General features: G+C 41.4%; 1 protein-coding gene across 1 annotated transcript in view; it reads left to right on the top strand.

Annotated features, from left to right (window-relative positions):
* plekha5 (pleckstrin homology domain containing, family A member 5) overlaps positions 1 to 20,727 on the top strand; it is a 94,867-nt gene that overhangs the window by 45,009 nt on the left and 29,131 nt on the right. Inside the window, exon 4 of the mRNA XM_030770568.1 lies at positions 15,248 to 15,331. Within this exon, the coding sequence (XP_030626428.1) occupies positions 15,248 to 15,331 (84 nt within the window). The remainder of the gene's footprint in view (positions 1 to 15,247; positions 15,332 to 20,727) is intronic.

Genomic DNA, 20,727 nt, shown 5'->3' with positions numbered 1-20,727 from the left:
CATACTGTATATAGAGTGTTTTCTGCTGGGATTTCATCGGTGAGGCAGGTGCACAAGTACATTAGTGGTAAAACTGTGTGTTACACTGCATTGAGCACAACTTGCTCTCAAAGCCATTAATGATTGAGGAGATCAAGCGAGAACTGTTTAAATACTAAACACATGGTATCAAAGCAAGTTGCAACTCTCTTTCTTTTCTTTATTCTGGTCTCTGAATCAACAAGAGACCAAAACTGGATGTGGTGCTGAAATATACAAACATCTTTCTCTCCTTCTCTCCATCTCTCACTCAAACACAAACGTCTACTGTTGCCAAATGAGGACGTCAGGGATTGAACTGTATAGGTTGAACCATAAGGTCTCTGAGAAGAGTGTGTGCTGCACTACAACATGTGGGGGAGAGACGGAGTGAAAGAGTCACTGTTCAGAGAGAGTGGCATCCGCCTACAGACATACACAATGTTCAACACTGCCCTACAGCACTGCTGTAAAGTACCTAGACATAAATGCCTAGTGCTGCAAGCATGCTGAATGCTCAACCATCGCTTAACGAGTGATGTGCAGTAATATGCGCTCTTGTGTACTAATTGAGTGCATTGACCCCATCAGTGTTGTATGCACAATAATCTGATGTCATTCACAGCTAAGCTAGTGTCACACAAGTACACAGTTTGGTGGATAGGATGTTCTCAATGTGAGAAAAGAAACCAGCAGTAGCACAACACTCAACACACTTGGGAATTTGCCAGTTCCCAAGCCGATCAGGCGTAATATCCTTTTGAATTGCCAAAAGCCATCATAAAGAGGGTGTACATAAACACTCATGATTGAAGAAGGAATTCTGGGCGTTCAGGTAGTTTGGAAAGTAGGCAAAGAAATCCAACTTGCATCGTAATCAGTCACTGACTGACCGTGTTCAGCAAGCATCCACTGAAGGACATGTCATCATATAGTTCACCCTGAAGGACTATACACCTCTCATACACATCTCACATAGTCAGAATGCTAATGGAGGTCTGTCCAGTCCTTGGGCAAAAGACCTGTCATGGCATTGCAGTCATGGCAGAAGACATGCTTCATGTTCACTTTTGAATATCCAACTCAAGACCATACTATTTGATGTGCGTAATCAAATATTAATGTGTAATTTGGTTTGGTCCCATGGGACGACGTGTCAGTGTTGTTGTTATAAACAGTGTTATTTTGAGTAAGGGTTTCAGGGGGATTGGATGATGAATAATTCAGACTGAATGTGTTGAGGAGTGAACTTTCCTTGGGTTTTGTCAGACGTGCTTCTGAAATGAACGAGTGGCACAGTCAGGCAGACCAATTCCCCTCTGCGTGTCTCGCACATCGGTTTGCAAAGGGACTAAAGCCTCAGTCAGTTCTTCTCTTGCACTGTTCCCCAACACTCACTCAAGTCTTCAGTATTCTCCTTGTTTCTGTTATTTCAACCTTACTCATCTTGTCCAGAATTTCATTTGGTTTAAAGTCAATATTTGCATAGCAAAACCGATTCTTTCTGTAGATCAGTGCCTGCTTATAGCCATCTACTGTCAGCCTTACAGCACCTCTCTGCCTGTCTCCCACTCATGGTGTGTTTGTGTGTGTGTGTGTGTGTGTGTGTGTGTGGTTCTGAGACAGTCTCAAAAGGCATAGACAGCACTGTGGATGCATTATGCACAGTCCTGTGCTGAGGTCATTGTTTTGATCAGAGAGATGCTACAATTGTCAGATAGTTAAAACAGGGGGAAAATTGGCCAAATCATTTTTAAGGACATGATGTTTTCAAAGCCCCTTATTTGGTGTACTGCTATCGAGATGGAGTATAGCAGATTTCAGATCCCAAGGTGTTCATCCAGTATTTTTTTCCATTCATTTCCTTCTTCCCTTACTTTCCTTTTGGACTCATCTTTCTTATCAATCTTCACCGCTACCCTAACAGACAGCACCAGTATCACGCTCTGAAAAGCCCCATCACTTGTTGCCCTGGCAACATGGATATGACATGAGTGTGCCTAGACAAACAGAGGCTTCTGGGAAAGAAGGCCTCGGCCAGTTTGATATCTGTGTCTGTTCTGTGTGTGAGCCGTACAGGTCAGCTACACATGACCTTTTCTTCACAAACCTCTCCATTGTTCCAATGTAATGGAGTTTGTATGAGCTGCTCTGCTTTCCCACTAATGAAGACCGTTGTTTACAGTGACCAGCATTATAATGATGTTCTGCCGTGAGGATTAGAAAGAGGGACGGCTGTTCTGATTTTACACCCATTAACTGATCAAACATTTGTTTATCAGTTGATTTTTGGACTTAGCTGTGGCGTAGTTCTTTAGCTGCTGACATGAGCAAGGAAAACGTTGGCCTGCGAGTTGAGCTTAAACGGAGCAAAACTGAGGTTTCAGTGACTGTGATTCTTGCGGATCTTAAGCATTGTCTCATGGTTAGCTGAGCAGGCTTCCTCAGTGGTGCGTGTGTCGAGGTAAAGGGGACAGGAGAACGCATGGGAGTGCAAGCCAACCTGTGTCAAACTCTGAGGCCAGGCTGCAGGCTCTGTTAGTCACAGTATGTGAACACAGCTGTATACCCGGTGGAAACAGGCAGACTGCAGAGGACAGAACGGAAGAATCTGATTGCCATGTGTCCTTGCCGCACTCTGTGAATATGTTTGTACCTGTCTATGCATTCATCTGTGTACATACTTGCAGTTTAAGCATGCTCATATGAGTATAAGTGCATCAGAAAAGCCCTTTTTTGTCATTTGGGGCTGCCATGCTAGACTGAAAGCTACAGTGAGCAGTATTTGTAACTCATAAATGCTTCGATCTGCATTTGCAGGTATTATATACATTAAAACAAATAAACAAAGTTGGTCATCAGTCGTCCATGCACAGACTTTGCCTTCAGAGACAGAGCACCTTTTTGGGCTGTTAGTAAAGGAGAAAAAAATGTTTTGATGCTCTGCCCTCCAGCAGATTCATCAGCAGAAGCTCTACTGGCACCTAGAAAAAAGAAAGAGACATCATGAAATATACACACACAGCTTTCATGACCCAATCTTCTGCTCACGCTCTGTTATTTGTAGCAATAGTTATTTTGCAGGAACCCCAGACTGAAAGTGCTAACAGTAAGGAAAGTCAGGACTCTGTCCCTGTCTTTAATCAGCTTTCTCCAATAACTGGGCTTAAATTTACTAAGCACTGTTTTAAACGCTGAGTAACTTTTACAGCTATTGTTGAAGACAGTGTATGTAAACATGCTGCTAAATGTTGTGCTGTCCCCTGTGTTCAGTTATGGGCTATCGCCTTATAAAATATGCCATCACGTTTCATATGGACGTCCTTTAGAGTCTGCAGCTGAGTGTAGTTTGGCCATGAGGTTCCCACCACTTTTTGCCCATTGGACTATGTTTGTAGTGTGGGATCCTGCAGTCTTTGCACCTGCCTGTCATCAGACAGTATCGGATTACTGCAAATCAGTTATCCACTATAATGCAGTGTCTTTGATATTTGGCCTGGACCTTCGTAAGGGTGTGGATTTTGGTTTCAAAAGAATGTTCAATTCATCGCATAAACTATGTCTTCAAAGCACTAATGTTCCCTTTCTAACATACTTCCTCCAAACATACTTTCCCTCATGTCCTTCCTTGTGGTTTCTCTGTGCTCAGTCAAGCTCTTGTCATGTCGAGGCATATTACGCTACACCATGTAGCAGTGTTCTAAACCTCTCTGAGCCAGCACTCCCAAGGGGGAACTGACTCTTCACAAATGAACTTTATATCACCAAGATCACGCCATGAGAATTAGCATTTCCCCTGAGGCCCAGAATGTGTAGGAACCCAATCTGTGTCATAATGCTTGTGTCCATGTTAGGCTCTTAGCAGTCACCTGTTTGCCTTTCTGTTGTACTGCCCTCATGCACAGGCGCAGCACACTAAGAAACCTAGAGAAAGCCTTTGTGTCTGCCCATTAGAGATGGATGAGATGTTACTGTGAAAAGCATTTTTCCTGAGGACTAGCATATTACTTAGTTATGTGGCATCAACAGTATATTTTCTGTTTGGAAAACAGCACAGTGCAGTGCCTATGTTTTTCAACACTTGCAGTTTACTGGACAAGCTTTCTTAATGTCTTTATCTTAAAAGTAGGAGCAATGCTCCTTTGGTGCTATTGCAAAAGGCCCCTTAGTATTTAATCAGCCATACATTCACACTGACTGCTATTTAAAAAAGGCAATACAGATTCTTTTTATATCTATCTATATCTATCTATCTATCTATCTATATATATATATATAATGGTATGTAAATAAGAGAGATTTTCCTCTGTCTTCTACTTGCTGTCTGAAAATACTGACCAACATCAGGAACTAAGAGAACTGGGTTTACTCCTGTCTAATTTTGTTTAAATGTAACTAAAGGAATTTTTTGGACGTGGTTTTCTTTTTTGTAGTCGAAGCTTAGTTTAGCTTTTATGACTGTAACGGACATTGCGTTTGTACGCATCATTCTCAAAGACTACAGCTTTTCCAGTTTCTTAAGCGCCTATGTAGGTATCTGTGTCTTCGCAGCATTCGCTATAGATGTCACAAATTTTTCACGTCACGTTGGGCATTTTCGCTGTGTGAGAAAAGGGTCTTTAACGCAGTTCGGCAGAGCCCATACCGCGTCTGAAGCATGATGTAACCACCTACTTTCACTTTTCCGTTGTGCATAAACGCTCGGAGATCATTCCAAATTGTCTGTAGAGGCGCAGCGGGCACGCACCTTTTTGAAGCAATTGGAGACGTTCAGGTTACCTTGCATAGCGCGCAGCTGTTTTAAGCCAGTGCTCGATCTAGGTGCGTAGCAGTTACAGCATGTTTTAACACCGCTGCTATCCAGATATCCAAGGTGAGTAAACGTCATCGGTGTAATATTTGAATTATGCTGTTTACATCATTTTGACTGGACATTTATAGCTTCTGCCTGACAACCGACGGGACACTGACTGAATCGGTGTTGTATATTTTTGATGAGGCGGTTCGGTTATTGACTGTCAAATGTTTTCAACCATGCCGCCGTGCATTTCACTATAAATAATGATTACAATCTAGGGATGCGCCTTGCTTTACGACTGGAACTTTGTTGACGATTTTCAATATTGGATGCGACATTATCTCTGGCGGTCTACTGTGTAGTAATAATAATAATGATAATAATAATAGTAATAATAATAATAATACATGTGAACGATAAATAATACATAGCAAGTCATATTTACTTAGTGTTAATATAAATTGCCTGTGTATGTGTTCGTGGAAGCAGGAGTTGTCCATGGGTCGCCTCTGTTGTTTTATTGCTGCTTATCACTTATCAGAGTTGTGTCTCTGTGCTTTTACACTGCTCAATTAACCTCTTCTGACCTTCTGAACTCCTACAAGCCATACATATCAGTGTGCTGTCACTGGGTTTTATTCTTCTGAGGACCACTGTTGTGCACCTCTCTCTATCGTTTTCTATTGAGCCTCTGACTGCAGAAAGATAACACTGGAGTTATGCCGCTCCTCTCCCACAGTGATGTCCATAGAAACGGTGCACGGACACAAATAAGATTATCATAGAGCTACAAAAAAGTGAAAGGTTCTGTTTGGATCAATACCTGATTTACATAGTTTTTATTTTCTCTGTCTCTGGTCTTTGCACACTCAGTCAAGTGAAATTTGGATTTCAGTTGGCAGTTACTGATATCTTTTGAGATAGTAGAGCTCATAACCTCAGTTTTTCCAACTTTCCTGCAGTGCTGCTGTATCTTAGGTGCATTGTTTAAAAGCGTAAGCATCTTCCATGGGCACAGAAACCTTTCATTAATCCGTGTAAATGTAGAAGAATCTCTAAGAGATTCTAAACAAATCTCAGATTGGTATTCCCCTCATTGCTTACTCTGGGCGGAGAGAAACAGAGAAGCCATCTGGTGGAAACCAAGCAAAACTTGACCATGTCTTTGAGTTAAGACACAAACCTTCCCGGTCCACAGGCGGCCGTATTGTGAGTGCCTGAGTGATGAGATATTGACCCCAGTCCTTCGTTATATCACATTAGCAGGATAAGGAATCCTTTCTGTGTGCAGTAATCTGTTTATCCTGCATAATGTGATATGTGAGTGGCAAAAGTCAGTGGGTGTAATTGGATCAGCACTCAGAGGGGTCGCTCTGATGTTGCTCGTGTTGCTAGATGGCAGAGTTTATGACAGTTTAGAGATACTAGAAGGACTGAAGTCAAAGAGATTGATTTTATTTCAACTCTCAAGCTCAGCTCTTTGGTAGGTTCTCTTTGCTGTCGGCAGCACATTTCATCTTAGGTGTCAAACCACAAAATATCTTTGCTCTTGCTCTATTTACATGTTGTAAACCACCTACCTTAAAGTAAGATTTTTTTTTATCCAGGCTGATGATGGCAGGTGCCACTGGTTGAGATTCTGAGTTTTCACACTGAGTTGTAATTGGCGGAAATGCATCAACGATGGGTGGTGGGGACTATGTATTGTTAATTCTGCAAGCGTTAGAGCATTCTATACACCATGTGTAAGACTTAGGAATGTGAAAAAATTGGTAGGACTCGCTTAAGTGTTAATGTTATCATTAACTGGGGTAAATTGGACTTTTTGAAGTCCATGGCAGTGCTACTGTTTTTGTCCCTCCTTCAATTTCTGTAAACACTAAATGCTTTAGGCAGACTCCACACATGCACATGAATTCCCAGTTCCCCATTCATATACAGTAATTTGTTTGTCTCCCCAGATGTACTTAACATCAATGGCTCCCCCTGGTGGCTGTTTCAGTAGCTGTAACTGAACTGGGCAGTTATCCCTTAACGGGCATTACTTGAAATGCCTTCCTACAGAAATGCCTAGTTGGAAACACATTCTCTTTGTGTGAAGTTCTTGCTTGCTTAGTTTTGTTAGTTTTGCATCAACATTATTCATGACATTTTTCTATGAAACATTCCTCCTTTGCTCTCTCCTATTGCACATTTGAGGTGTCTTAATTGATCCCTTTGCATTGCCAGTATGACACTCACAGGAATATGTTTGATTCCATTTTAAGCCCATTTGGGCTGCTGAGTAATTGGTCTTATTTTTCACTGGAGGTTGTGGGAATCATTTGTCCCGTATAGAACCTCTCTGCTACCCTGTCTCTAACAAGCTACACCATTTCCTGACTTGGCACACTAAAATGCTTGAGAAGCTGAGATTAACATCGCCCTTATACTTCTAAAAGAGGATATCTGATTGGTCAGTGAAGAGCTGTTGTATTGTAATGAATCTCTGCATTCAGTCTCAGCAGTCACTCACTCTCAGCCCTTTTATCTGATGGGCATTGCAACTCTGAGCCGCCTGTCATATAGATGATAAAGGGATAAAAGGAAACTTATGATGATGAAAGAGTGGATAAAAAGGGAAGGGACACACACAACCGTCTGGCAGGACCTTCTTAGTAGCAAGGGCTTATCTTACCCAACCATGAGAGACTAATGCTATGGGCTGTGTGCGCTGTGGTTCTGCTGTCGCCATGGCAATCCTTTCTGAAGCATCTCGCCGGGCAACTGCACCCTTGTTTGTTCCATCTGGCTTCAAAATGAGCACTTTTTCTCGTCTTCTCCCGTCTTCTTTTAAACATGTTGAAATTAATAGGTCTCTCTCTCTCTCTCTCTCTCTCTCTCTCTCTCTCTCTCTCTCTGCCTTTCCTGCCCTCCCTCTCTGCATTGCTAATGCAGACGCTACTCTCTGAGACACCATGAACCATCTGCTGTGGTATCCAGTAGCAACACCTACACAAGCCTCCTAAGGAAGAGAAATGGGAAATGTTAGCGTATTGTTGTGTTTGTAAGGGTTTCTTCTATTATCACTGCCTTGGTAGAAGAATATTTGTGTCAAGGCTCCCATTTACATCCACTGATCCAGTGAGAAATCTCAGGTCTTCAATGTCACTGTTTGTCTGAGGTTTGTTTCATGTGTTGTAAAGAGCAGATGTTTTCATTCAATCAGAGGTGTATTGATAAAAATCTGTTCGGTCCCTCTGCTCTAGAGGCTTGCTACATTGTAGGTTTTGTGTTGAGATCTGTGATTTGGACCGTTGCTTATGTGGACACAATGAGATTTAGACCATTCTGCTGGAGTTTTGTTACCCTGGCGTATTTCTCTCTCTCTCTTTCTTTTTTCTCAGTTTCTAAGTGCACTACTGTCCAGCTTTACAGCAGTCTTAGGGTATGACTGTGCACTATTAAAAACAACCCCATCTTACAGGAAACAGTATGTCAACAGAGGACACCTCGCCTTAGACCGAGATAATCAGAAAGTAAATCAAATAGAAAGTAATTTCAGTGATACTGGAATTAAACTCTTACATAAGGAATTCTTTTGATGAAGTAACAAATGAGTAGAATCCCTCTTTATTCCCCTCGAACACTGAACTGGGAGCTTTGAGAAGATTTTACATGGACAAGCTTCCATGAGTCTTTGTTGTATTGTGGGCAGCTTCATGAGATAAGCCCACCCAACATTCCAGCATTCTCTATCTCTGCCTCCAATTTAGGCCTTTAAATCCATGCTGTATTGTATGTTGAGCTCCTTAAACTTAAGTGTCTGATAGTAGCTGTTCATAATTAGCTGAACTCTTCAGCTCTGTGCAAATCATGTGCCTTTAAAGGGTAGACTTGAGCAAAGCTACTACATCTCACAGAGGGCTCCTGGGATGCATTTTTCATGCCACTACTATTCACACCCTCCTCCAGTGTCCAGCTGCATGTGTGTGTGTGTGTGTGTGTGTGTGTGCGCATCTGTGCATTTATGTGTGTAGTCTTTGGTTTTCCTGAATGTGTGCATGATTTTCACACACCATTGAGTCATCTGCTAATCGTAAGAGGGGGTTCCTTGTACACACACACACACGTGTGCACACACACTTATACAAATGTGTAATCACAGAGTAATTGAGTGGGTTGTTTTTCATTGGTTCGTTGAACAGAATAAAGGCCTTGTGAGTCATCTGCGGTTTGATTCATTATAACTGGCCTGCTTGGTCTAAAACTGGCATGAGCGACATTAAAAACAAAATGAACTAATATGACATTCTAAGGCAGCAATATATTTGGGATGGTGATGGGACTATAACAGCCCCTCTGAAGTTTACGGCAATCAGTCAGAAGAGTTTAGTTTGGGGTGAATACAACCCTGCCACGTGGAATGTCCTTATTTTCATGTCCAACTGTCCTACAGAGTCTTCCCTTTGATTCCTAACAAATGAGTTAAAACAGACACAGACATGTCTGTGGTTTCCCCCTTCAGGAGACCCGCAGGTCACTGCAACAGTGAGAGTGGTTTTAATAAAGCAGATCTGAAATAGAATATTATTCAAAATTTGTTCAGTGAGTTTTTGTATTTTAGCTTGCATTGTCCTCTTGCCAAATTATGTTGTCCTATCCAACCCTGAGCTTGCCTCACAATGAAAGGGTGATAGAGGGGGGAACAAACAGACAGTCAAAGCGATGGAGAGACGAAGAGAAAGTCTACAGATATTTAAAAAAAATATTTGTAAATAAGAAATTATTCTTATTCAAAAATGTGGAATAATCCATGAGAAGTTTTGGCAATATTGACCAGGAAACAAGGAGAGACTTGTATATGCTCTTGGTCAGCAAAGAGGTCTCCACCTTCAAGGCTGCATGGGTTGTTGCCGCTTGCTCCAAACTAATGAAACCCATGTAGGCCCAGCGAAATAAATCACACATGAAATAGGTGAATTAGGTGTTTGTGAACTCATTAGCATAAGTCTTTCATTAATCCGATCAGTTCACCACTGAGCAGTTAATTTCATTTAATGAATTACTTAATCTTGTCATGTTGGATCGTTCCATATTCATCTTGTAAAAAAAAATGTTTTGGCAACAATGTGTAATAAACATTCATGCCACTGATCCGAATTAAATTGCACTGAGATACAGAGAGAGAAAGATGGGTAACTCATTACATGTTCATATGGCATAGATTTTACCCATAGAAGTGTAGTGAATGGTTAATAATGACTTGATCCAATTTCCTGTTTGTCTTTCTATGAAGGCTCTGCACCCCTACAGATCTCACCAGTATCTGACAACCTTTTATGACACAGCACCTTGTGTCAGAATTAATAAGGCAACCACTGCATGTTTGTGAGAATCCAACAGTTCCACCTCGCCACCTTCCTCTCCCTCTCCTCCATGTTCCTCCATCCCTACAGGGGATCTGTGGGAAAGGCCCTGAGTCACAGTAGTGGACAATACAGTGTGATGGCTGCCGGTAGGGTGAATACTGAAAGAGTGGAGGGTGTCAGAGCTCCATGGCCTTTCTGAAAGGTCAGCACCGGAGCCGTCCAGGCTGCCTAGAATGGCATCACCTCTATAGGGAGCTTCCCGTATATTGTTCAGCTCTCTCCCATTTTCAAGGTGGAGTCAATGGCTGATTGTGAAACATTGTTGTCTACATCTAGACCTTTTGAAGAATGAAGAACTGTGTGTGTTTAACAGCAGCAGCACGTCCTCATCTCTTCAATTATTATTGTTCTCCTCTTCTGACAGGGCACGTTTAAAGATGGTCATTCAGGGCTTGAGCAATTCACTTGAAGTGATTTGTAATTTCACTGTTTGGGTTGAAAGATTGGCTGTCCTGTGTATACATGGTTAAAGGCCTTGAGTTCTTTCCATGGCACAGTGCTGCTGGTTCTGCTCGAGTTGGCTATCTCTTTAACCTGCGATTTTTGGATCTCTCAATTATGCCTTCACTTGAAGGACAGAAAACCTACATACCTTCATACACACTCGTTATAACTTAGTACACCTTGGCACATTTTCAGAACCATTGAGTTTTCATCCTTTCTTACCCCCCTCCCTCCCTCTCTCTCTCTCTCTCTCTCTCTCTTCTACTCCATCCCTCCATAGCCTGTGGCTAATGCTTGACAAATAGTGTTTACAACCAATTAGGGTGATCTGTAATCTCTGTGTGCTGTCAGTGTGGATTGAAGAGCAGGGAAATAGAACTTGTTGATTTTTTTCTTATTGTCAAGGAGATGTTTTCAATAAACAAATCATTATTCATGTTCACCGAGTTACCAGAAAGATTTCAAAACACCAGAACAAATCAAGGTGTTAAGAAATGATATCATATTATGAAACGATTTTTAGTGTGGTAAATGAACATGTGAATTAATAAGAAACAACAATATTTTAATTTTCTGAGCCAATTAAAATGAATTTTTAATTGGCTCAGAAACAAAAGGTTAATGAACTTGGGTGGTGTCAGCTTGCATAAAGTGTCTGTTGACTGAGGCCTCTCCATCTCAATCTAAAGACTGAATGAATGTTCGTTGGGTGGTGGTGTGTTTTTCTTCTTATTTTTACTCAGTGCTCATAATCTCTGTCATTGGTCACTGTTTGGTTGTCCTATACGCACAGGGGTCTTGGAATTGGCTGGGCATTTTTTTTGTTGTTGTTTTTGGGGTTTTTTTTTCTTACCACAACAAGGGCATTCTAAAGGATACATGAAAACAAAAGTAAACATTTACCCATTTGCTTCATTTATAATCCTATGTTTGTAGCCATCGTTAATCAAATTGGCAGGGATAGAGAACGCTCTCTTCAATTATCTCTCCGGCCATCTCAAAGACTAAAAAACACACTTCCATTTCTTTGCTTTGCCACTGCATTGGACTCAAGGTGACCGTCTGTGTTTTAAGCGTGCAACCCACATTTGTCTTTCTAGTTGTGGTTTCTTTGAGCTCTGATGTGAACTCACTCACACTCTCTCTCTCTCTCTCTCTCTCTCTCTCTCAGTGATACATGACAGGGAATGTTGATGTGGACTTAAGGCCCTGTCAGTTTTTTTTGCTGCTGAATGTAAATCTCTTGGGCATGCTTCTTTGGATATTGAGCACTAATGCTCAGGAATGCATTATCTCTTACTTTAATATATGACAATATTGAAGAAACAGCCTTGAACGGAAAAGAGAGTTTACTGCGCTTCCCATCTTTGAACTGAGTGCATTGAGTCATAGCATGCGTGATTGAGCAGGGTCAAAGTTATTGCTCCCCTGTTCTACCTGTACTGTTCTGTGAGCAAACACAGCTCTCCTTACTTTGAAATGAGCCTTTCATGATTTACGCACAAGGTTTTTTGTACAAGGTTTCATTACATGAAATGCGGCGGGTAAACAATGATCCTTAAGTATTTGTGACAAGCAGGGAGGTGCAATGGATGGAAAAATGTCTCCATAGTTCCTTTAAAGAAGACACTTGATCTTTTGCAGGGTCAGGCATATGTGCTAAGCTCAGGTTTGGAGATTTATGGCTGGAATAATCCAACCAGTGGATCCTCTGTACTGTGGAGTTTCATACATCCCAAGAACTGATAGTAGAAGAGACCAGAGCATCTGTCCCTCTTGGGCTTTAAAGTTTAGTGAAGACTGGGGAGTTTGGCTGGAGTTTAATGAAGTGGAAAGTAGCACAAGAACAGTACTGAAGAGTCAGTAGTGTTTTTACTCTCAGCCATGACTGTCACCCTACGTTGCTAACTTTATGAGACCCTACGTTGCTAACTTAACACCCATTGTATGCTTAGCAACATTCTGATATAGAGTGTCTACCCAACTCTTCATTTTAGAAAACCAACAGAACAGTCACTGAGCATTCAGAGAACAGTCTATCTTGGCCACCCGTAGTTGGGGGGGGGGGGGCTGCCTTAAGAGAATCAGCTGTTCGATAATCGGCCAGTGGTTATCTAAAAGCCAGAGTAATTTTACAACTACATATGATAAATAACGATTCCATAAGCGCACTTATTTTTTCATGTTGTATAGGTTACTTTCATTTTCTTTTATTCTATATAATTGTGTACGAGGGAGGACAAAGTATAGGTGTTTATTGTAAGTCGGCTAATTGCATATTAGACACTGTCAGTGAACCTAAGCCGTTCGCAGTGTTAGAGCAGTCATATGTGATATCGCTCGGAAGCATAAAATGTCAAGATGTCAAGGCTACTATAATTTTACTATTCCTTAACTGGAAAAAGTTAAGTAAGGACACACAGGAATATGTCGTGGCCTATTCTTTACTAAAAGGACATTTTTCTTTCTTTGTGGCCATGATGTCACCTGGTAGGTTTTACCTTCACACCTGCAAAGTTTGTGTAAATTTGGTTTTTGTGACATAGCAGAGGAGTTCGCTGGCCCCACGTCTGCACAGTTTGACTGACGGCCGTCACAGCCTCTTGATGACCGCCTTCACTGCTCTCTTCTCAGCCATTGGATGAAAGCCAGGCTTTTAGAAAAGCGTGGCTATTTTGCATTTGTATGAGCCAGGTTGCTGCTTTTGACGTTGCACTATTGAATAGAGTAGAAACTATGCCTCAACGGCGTAAGCAGCTCCTGTGCCCGACGGGTGAGAGAACGCCACCATGTGTTCTTATCTCTGACAATTCAAAACCAAATGAGCAATGAAAATGCAGGACATTGTCTCAATATGCGGGATGCGGGACAAAGGGTCAAAATGCTGTGCAGTACAACACAAAGCAGGATGCCTGGTCACCCTAACGCAGTACAGCATCTCCATATCGATTTAACAGAGAGAGAGGAGCGTCTGTATTTTTGACGGTATTGAAAATCATACTTTTTGGATTTCTAAATACCCCAGTATACTGTAATACCTTGATACTGCCCAATGCTCGTACCCAGGAGATCCCACAGGGCATGATTTCCATCCTTGCATTGATTCATAGCTCTAGTTTCACCTTGGATGAAATTATTGAAAGTTTTCTCCTTTCTCCCTCTGCTCCAAAGGCTGCTCTTAAAAGAGCATTTGAGCACAACGCAACAGCTTCTACTTGATTCAGAGCTGAAGAGTATGTGTGGGTCTGGGAGAGGCAAGGGGGTCCCAGGCTTAAATATTAACAGTGCCTGCTGAATGTTTAATCTTTGATGTTGCTAGTACAGACCCTGTAGTTGTGCTTACCACACTATTGTCTGCCTTGCTGTTTTTCTGTCCTAATGTGCAAAGTGATAATTTTGGTGTGTGAGTGTAATTATGAATCAGATATGCTTTGTATACTTTCTTTCTTTGTATGTTGAACAACACTGCCCCGTGGGGCCTGTTTCACAGAAAGGTTATGCAATCCTTTTTGCTTTCTTTGTCGTGGTGGTGGTACGTGCACTCCTTACTTACACCTGCTAAGATTTTGTTTATTTATGTAAATACTTCATATGATGAACAAGGCACCACTTACTAAAGTTAGAACTCCAACTGTCAGAATTCAACCTGCAAGAACTTTTGATACAGAATTTAGAGCAGATTCAAACCAGCAAAACCATATTGACAAAGAATGTTCCTTTAACATGAGCATGAGAAGTCTTCATTCCTTCTGGTACCAGATGTTTACTGAACAGTCATCACACCACAGTTCATGCGGAGCTTTGCATCCACCGTTGCTTTCAGGGCTTCCTTCATTCTGTGCAAAACTAGTTGACAAATGAACCTACCCATTTGCCCTCTTTCTTCCACTTGGGCCCTTCCACACAGCATATCAAGAGCAGAGCCTGGATGTGTGTGTGTGTGTGTCGATCATAGTGAAACAGTCTTCATTCATGCAGTCCAGTATGAGTGCGTCTTTCTGTTTGTGGAAACAGACCTGACTTGGACTGCTGCAGTAATTGTATTTATAGAAGATGTTGAAGCCCACAGTGAAAGAGGGAGGGTGTTGGAGAAGGAGGGCGTCTCACAGCTCTTGTGATGAGAGCATATGACTTGAGCATGTAGCAGAACTGATGTCAGTGGATTCAGGGTCGAAGTCATTTAAACTTCATACAGCAGAAGAAGGAAGGGAGAGAAAGTGACGAAGAGAGAGAGAGAGAGCAATCGAGAGAAAGAGAGAGAGAGAAAAGGAGAGACTGACAGCTAATGAAGCTCCGTAAAGGCAGCCATGTTGAAGTTCAGCACCACTCCTCGCTCCAGGTGTGTATTTTAGTATTGATGTGTGTGTGAGGAGACGGTCTTTTGCAGATGAGCCAACTGAGGGATTGGCTCTGCTTTCAGGAGAATGTGTGAGAGTGTCTGACTGTATGCTTTGTGTGTTGAGTTATGTCACTGTAATGGAGGGCTATGCTTAATCTGATTAGAATGTACCCACTTGGATTATTGTTAATTTATACAGTGATATTTTCTCTCTCTCTCCCTCTCTCTCTCTATTAGTCACAATGAGCGGAAGGTGACTTGTAAGCATCCTGTCTCAGGTTTACCCTCCCAAGACAACTGCATCTTCGTCGTCAACGAACAGTAAGTCACTCCAGCTACAGCAGCTGTTCAACACCATGGAATGGCACTGTATGGAACGCACAAAACAGAAGTGATTCCATAGAGATGTTAACTTTTATGAAAGATGTTTTTCTTACCCATTGCTTTGATTGGTTTTGAATGTTCAGAATAATCATGTTGTTATTTTGGGTGTTAGTTTAGGATTTTAGTTTTTATCCTAATGTTTTTGTATCCATGATAAAAATCACTCATCTGATTGTTAAAATGGGGGAAGCGTGAGATTCTCTGAGAGGTAGTTTTCAGAATATAAAGGCTTTATTGTGTTCACAGAGTCTGCTGATGCTTGCATGCTTCTCTCTCTATCTATCTCTGTGTGTGTGCTTTTGTGTGTTTGTGTGCGTGTGTTTGTGTGTGTGTGTGTGCTTGTGTGTTTGTGTGTGTGCGCGCGTGCGTGTGTGTGTGTATGCATCCCTATTTATGTGTGTAAAAGAGAGATTCAAAGAAACCGAGAACACCCCCAATGTGTCACAAAAATCAACCACCAATTAACAGCAGAGCGTTTCATGAGAAAATGACTTGATTCTTCCTCCAGCAAAGGAGTTAAGGATGTAATATCCAGTGAAGCTAGAGTCAGTGGGGGCTGAAATGATTTTCACTGCGGGAGAGTTAGAAACGGACAGTCCTGTCTCCTTTCTGCTGCTAACCACTCACCTTTCCTGCCAAACACTGCCCGGCCCCTTGATAACTGCGCTTCAACAAACGTGTCTAAACGGCCAGGGCTACAAGAGGAAGACGAGATGGGGCAGGAGGAGGGTTGTCAAAGATGTCTGCTGTTCCACTGCCTCAACCTGAGCAGACAACCTCTCTCTCTTTCTCTCTCTCATTCTCTATCTCTCTCTCTCTCTCTCTCTCTCTCTCCCTCTCTCTCCGCTATCTGTTCTCCAGTCAAACCTCAACACTTACTGTCACTAACTTCTTACTTCACAGAGTGTGCCTCACTACTTTGCTTTAAATGGACTCTAAGAGGAAGGGTTTTATCTTCACAGTCTTCTTCACCATCTCCAAACGGCAGCTCTTATAGAACTGTCCTAGATAAAGTCTTAAATCAGCTTTTTGGGCTCTGTGGAGTGGAGTGGATGATCTCTTATAGAAATAAGCACAGCTTTCCTTGCTCCTGGCAGCCATTTTCTCCTGTCTGTATCAGACATCTGCATTTAACGTTAGAACATCATTTGGTGCTCAAATCTGATCGTGGCTTGAGTAAGCCATTCCTGCTTGTCACTGAAATGAATCTTCATTTTGTGAGCAGAGGGAAATGTATGGGGAAAATTGCTGAAGGGATTTATTATTTTGTTAAGATCCCGGTTGTCAATGCAGCAGTGCAATAACAATCCATGTAGTGCTCTCTCTTAATTATCACTTCACTCATGGTTCGCTTAACTCTGTAGCAGAAAAAACATGCAAATTAGACGTGCACTTTATATTTTTGCATTCTGCAGTGTCACACTAAGAGGAAGTGTGAAAGTCACACTGTGAGGTGAAGGTTTTTGATGTTTGCAGAGGGTGACAGGTTGGCTCACCTGTGGTGCTGCTAACTTACCAAGAAATGAGTGAAAAAGAATGGGGATAAAAAGAGAGAGGAGACAGAGTGGCAGAAATAGGGAGTGAAAACAGCACAATAAATGGGAGCGAGACCGAGAAAGGAGAAAGGGAGAAAGAAAATTATGAGAGAATGAGGATGGAAAAGAGTGAGATGTGATTGTTTGAATGAAACGAAAAGCTTGAATCCTTTCTATCTATTGAAAATCTTGTACTTTGCTATGTTGTCATTTTAATCTCACGGGCAGAAAATAAACATTTCTGTGGTATTAGTGGATTTTTGGTTCAAGCAAATTGACCTTGAGCTCATGATTAAAGGTAATGAAGCCTAGAAATCATTCCTGCTAAATTGACATTCTTGCTTGTATTGTCATGGTATTGTGGTCCTACATCCAAACTCATGACAGTTCCTTCCCTACGGACTCCTGAACATTACAATAAAGTCTGAATATGAATTTACTCCAACCCCCTCAATGTTACTACGACCCTGATGACAGTAATGGAATATAATTTGTTTGAAACTAATATTAAATACAATAAAATAATGATCATGAATGATGATATATTAAGCATGTTTACCCCCCTCCCGTACGCCAGCAGGCCCTTTTTCTACCTCATACACAGACAAGTATTCACAGAGACTTTTTGGGACGTGAGAGGCACAATCTTGGCTCCCTCTTCTTTCATGCAGACCTGGCCATTAAAGGCAACACTAATGGTTATAAATGGAGCTCCATAACTCTCGTCTCTACCTCTTCCCTCTCCTAATAACCAGGTTTCACAGGCCTGGGCCCCATCCTTATTCTCACCCACTCCGCTCTCACAGTAGCACCGTGGCTTTAGGACTGAGGACTGTAATAAGAATTACACAGCTCCAATCAGCTTAAACTGCAGCAGGAAATATTACCCTGACACACTAATGTCACTCACCATGAGGGAGGACCTGTGGAAACTGTAGGGCTGCTACTCTCAGACAAAAATTGTTATTCATTTTTTTAATGTCTTAACAGCTCATTAAACTTTAACCCTTTTTTCTTTTTAGCTTTTTTATTTATTTATTTATTTATTTTTTTTTTACTTCAGTCATATCTCACTTTCTTTTCTGGTGATTCTTGTGATATTTTTGCTTGATGAAACGCTATACTTTATGAAACCTCAAACTTCTAATTTACATCCTAAATTATTAAAACTCTTCGGTCATAAACACTTGCATAAACATTAATCATAACCTACCTCTCACATTGACCTTATGCTTCCCCCTTTGTTGCTTTCATCCTCTGGAAAACGAGTGGTCATCTAAACGGAGGAGGGGGGCTTCAGTCGGCATGTTGCAGAGCTCTAATTTCATTAGCACAGGGCCAGGCCTGATGACTGTGTTGGCTTTAATACAGGGCAAATTGTATAACCCTCAGCAGGCCTTACGAAATGTGACCAGAGCCCTGCTGGGATAAAACCACAGCCACAGCCCAAAATCAGCTGGGACAAAAAAAAACACTGGTGGAGGGGCTTGGCAGGTGGCACTCTATTAAGCTCAGTAGGACTGAAACACCCACCACTGATTATATTTTAGCCAGTGGCTCAGAGAGAGCAGTTAGCAGGATAGAGGGCTTAGACTGAACAGAAAACTCTGTCACTGTATCTGACAGAGAACATGCCTTGCAATTTTTAGCATACATCTTTTTTTTTTTTTCTCTCTCTCTATACATTATTATTGCTGCTATCATGAATGTCTGAAGTTTGAACTATGATTTGATTGTTATTATGATTTGAAAAGAATTTGAATATGATTTATGAGATTTATGTTAAGTTCATTTTATTTTATTTTTTTTCTGTTTCTAGCCTGAATTGTGGAAAACTTGTTCATCCTATTTTAAATGAAAGGTAATGAATGCTTTGCTAGGGCTAAATGGATGCTTTTGCAATTTTCTTCTCTTAACCTTCATTTGTTTCTGTGAAGAAAAGGGCCTCATTCATCTCTTTGCTCTTTGTTTTGTTGTTTTCCATTCTGTCGCATCACTTCAGCTGGATCACTAACCCAGGGCTCTGTGCAAATTCAATTGCCTGGTCTCCTGCTATGCATTGCTTATGTGAGGATATGTATGATTTATGTGTACTGTCCAATTTGTCTTAGTCATATTTAATATGAAACATGACTGTTTCTGCCACAGAATGACTCATGGAGCACTCTGTGGGGAAACTAATTCTGTCTCAATCCTATTAATGAATTATATTGTCTTCTTCAGCAGGAGCTCTGTAATCTCCCACATTACTGTAGGAACTGTTTGCCACAAAGCCAGAGTGGCTAATAGAAAAAAAGCCCACAACAAATAAGACTGCTTCATAGAACTCAGCATCATAGAACTGACTGCTTTACAGTTTTTAAATCCAAGCCTGACCCGAACAAATCACCCTAACCCAGGTCTAGATTAGGTAACAGGCATCTTTGGAGAGTGGAAGCAGATCATTTTGTGACTCTAAAAGAGTCTGGAACTGTGTTAGAGGGAATCAACGCCATTCTTTAGAAATCCCATCATTTGGTGATTTGTGGGTAGGAGTGAAAATGTTGTCTCGGGCGCTGCTCCGGAATTAAGTTTGTTTGAGTTCTAGTGGCTGTAGCATATGGTCTACATAATTTTTATGCGTCTTTAACCATCCATTGAAGGTACCATCACCATTAGGATAGAAATGGTCTACCATGGGATACAGGTGATCACTCAGAATGACTTTGTATTTACTGGTGTTTGCTTTTCCCGCACTGAGAGGTTGAGTGGACCTAAAGTGTGCTAAGCACCAGTTCACAACAGTCACGGCCAGTTTCTGATGCCTTTTACATGACTCCAATGCTATCCTTACCTTGTTGCTGTTCATAATGAAACTTTATCAGACAACACAGTGGCCTTCTTCATTGAGGCTCCTGTCAAAAACATCCCAACAATAATCCTACCTCTTAATGTCTCAGGTGTGTTTTATTTTGGGAGCTGCCAAGTAGTTCTAGGTGTCCATTTGCTTCTTTAATAAAATTAACAGGCGAATTAAGTCTTTTTTAAAAAGAGATTAGATGTTTGAACTTATGTAAAATCATTTTCAAATTCCTTCAGAGAGAGAGTGAGCAAGAGAGAGAGAGCGAGAGAGAGAGAGAGAGAGAGAGAGAATCAGTTGTGTGACTTCTAATTAATGCTGGCATTCAAGTCAGCATGTTCGTACACAAACACACATACACAGACTCCATTTTCTTGCTATGCATTATGTAGGTGACAGAGATAAAGTTAATATCAGCTCATCCTTTCCTCATACTCCTACAGCTGTGTCATTCTGTCAGTTAGGACATCCTGTGTTCAGAATGACAGCTGCTCCCAGCCTGATTGAGACAAATGCTAGCTGTACCCCAGCCCAGTAGAGAGTGGAATTAATGGACTCTAATAGGCTTGTTAATGCTTGATTTAATTTGAGCTCCATGGTCTGGAAGGTCACAAACGGTTTATGTCACACAGACATAATCCCCCTCACACTCATATCTCTAACTTTTAATAAGGTGCAATTATGCTAAGCCACTCTGCTAAGGTAATGAGAATGGCTTAAGTGTATTTTAGAAGATGGTGAATTTGATTTTAAATTAAACACTCATGCTCATAACATTAGTGTGTGCATGGGTGTCAAATTGTTAGACCGTTGTTCTTGTCATGTCTGCGTCGAATGCAAATCTCAACATTGTGTTGTATGTAACAAATGCACACGCATGTATGTGAAGCTCGTCAACAAGCTGTCTTCTGAAATCATCTGTGTGATAAATAAATGAGCCGAGGTGTTTCCATGACTTT

This window comes from Chanos chanos, chromosome 1, assembly GCF_902362185.1.
Source record: "Chanos chanos chromosome 1, fChaCha1.1, whole genome shotgun sequence".
In the NCBI taxonomy this organism is placed as follows: Eukaryota; Metazoa; Chordata; class Actinopteri; order Gonorynchiformes; family Chanidae; genus Chanos; species Chanos chanos.
The sequence above is the reverse complement of the archived record's forward strand: the minus strand, read 5'-3'. Positions and strand labels throughout refer to the sequence as shown.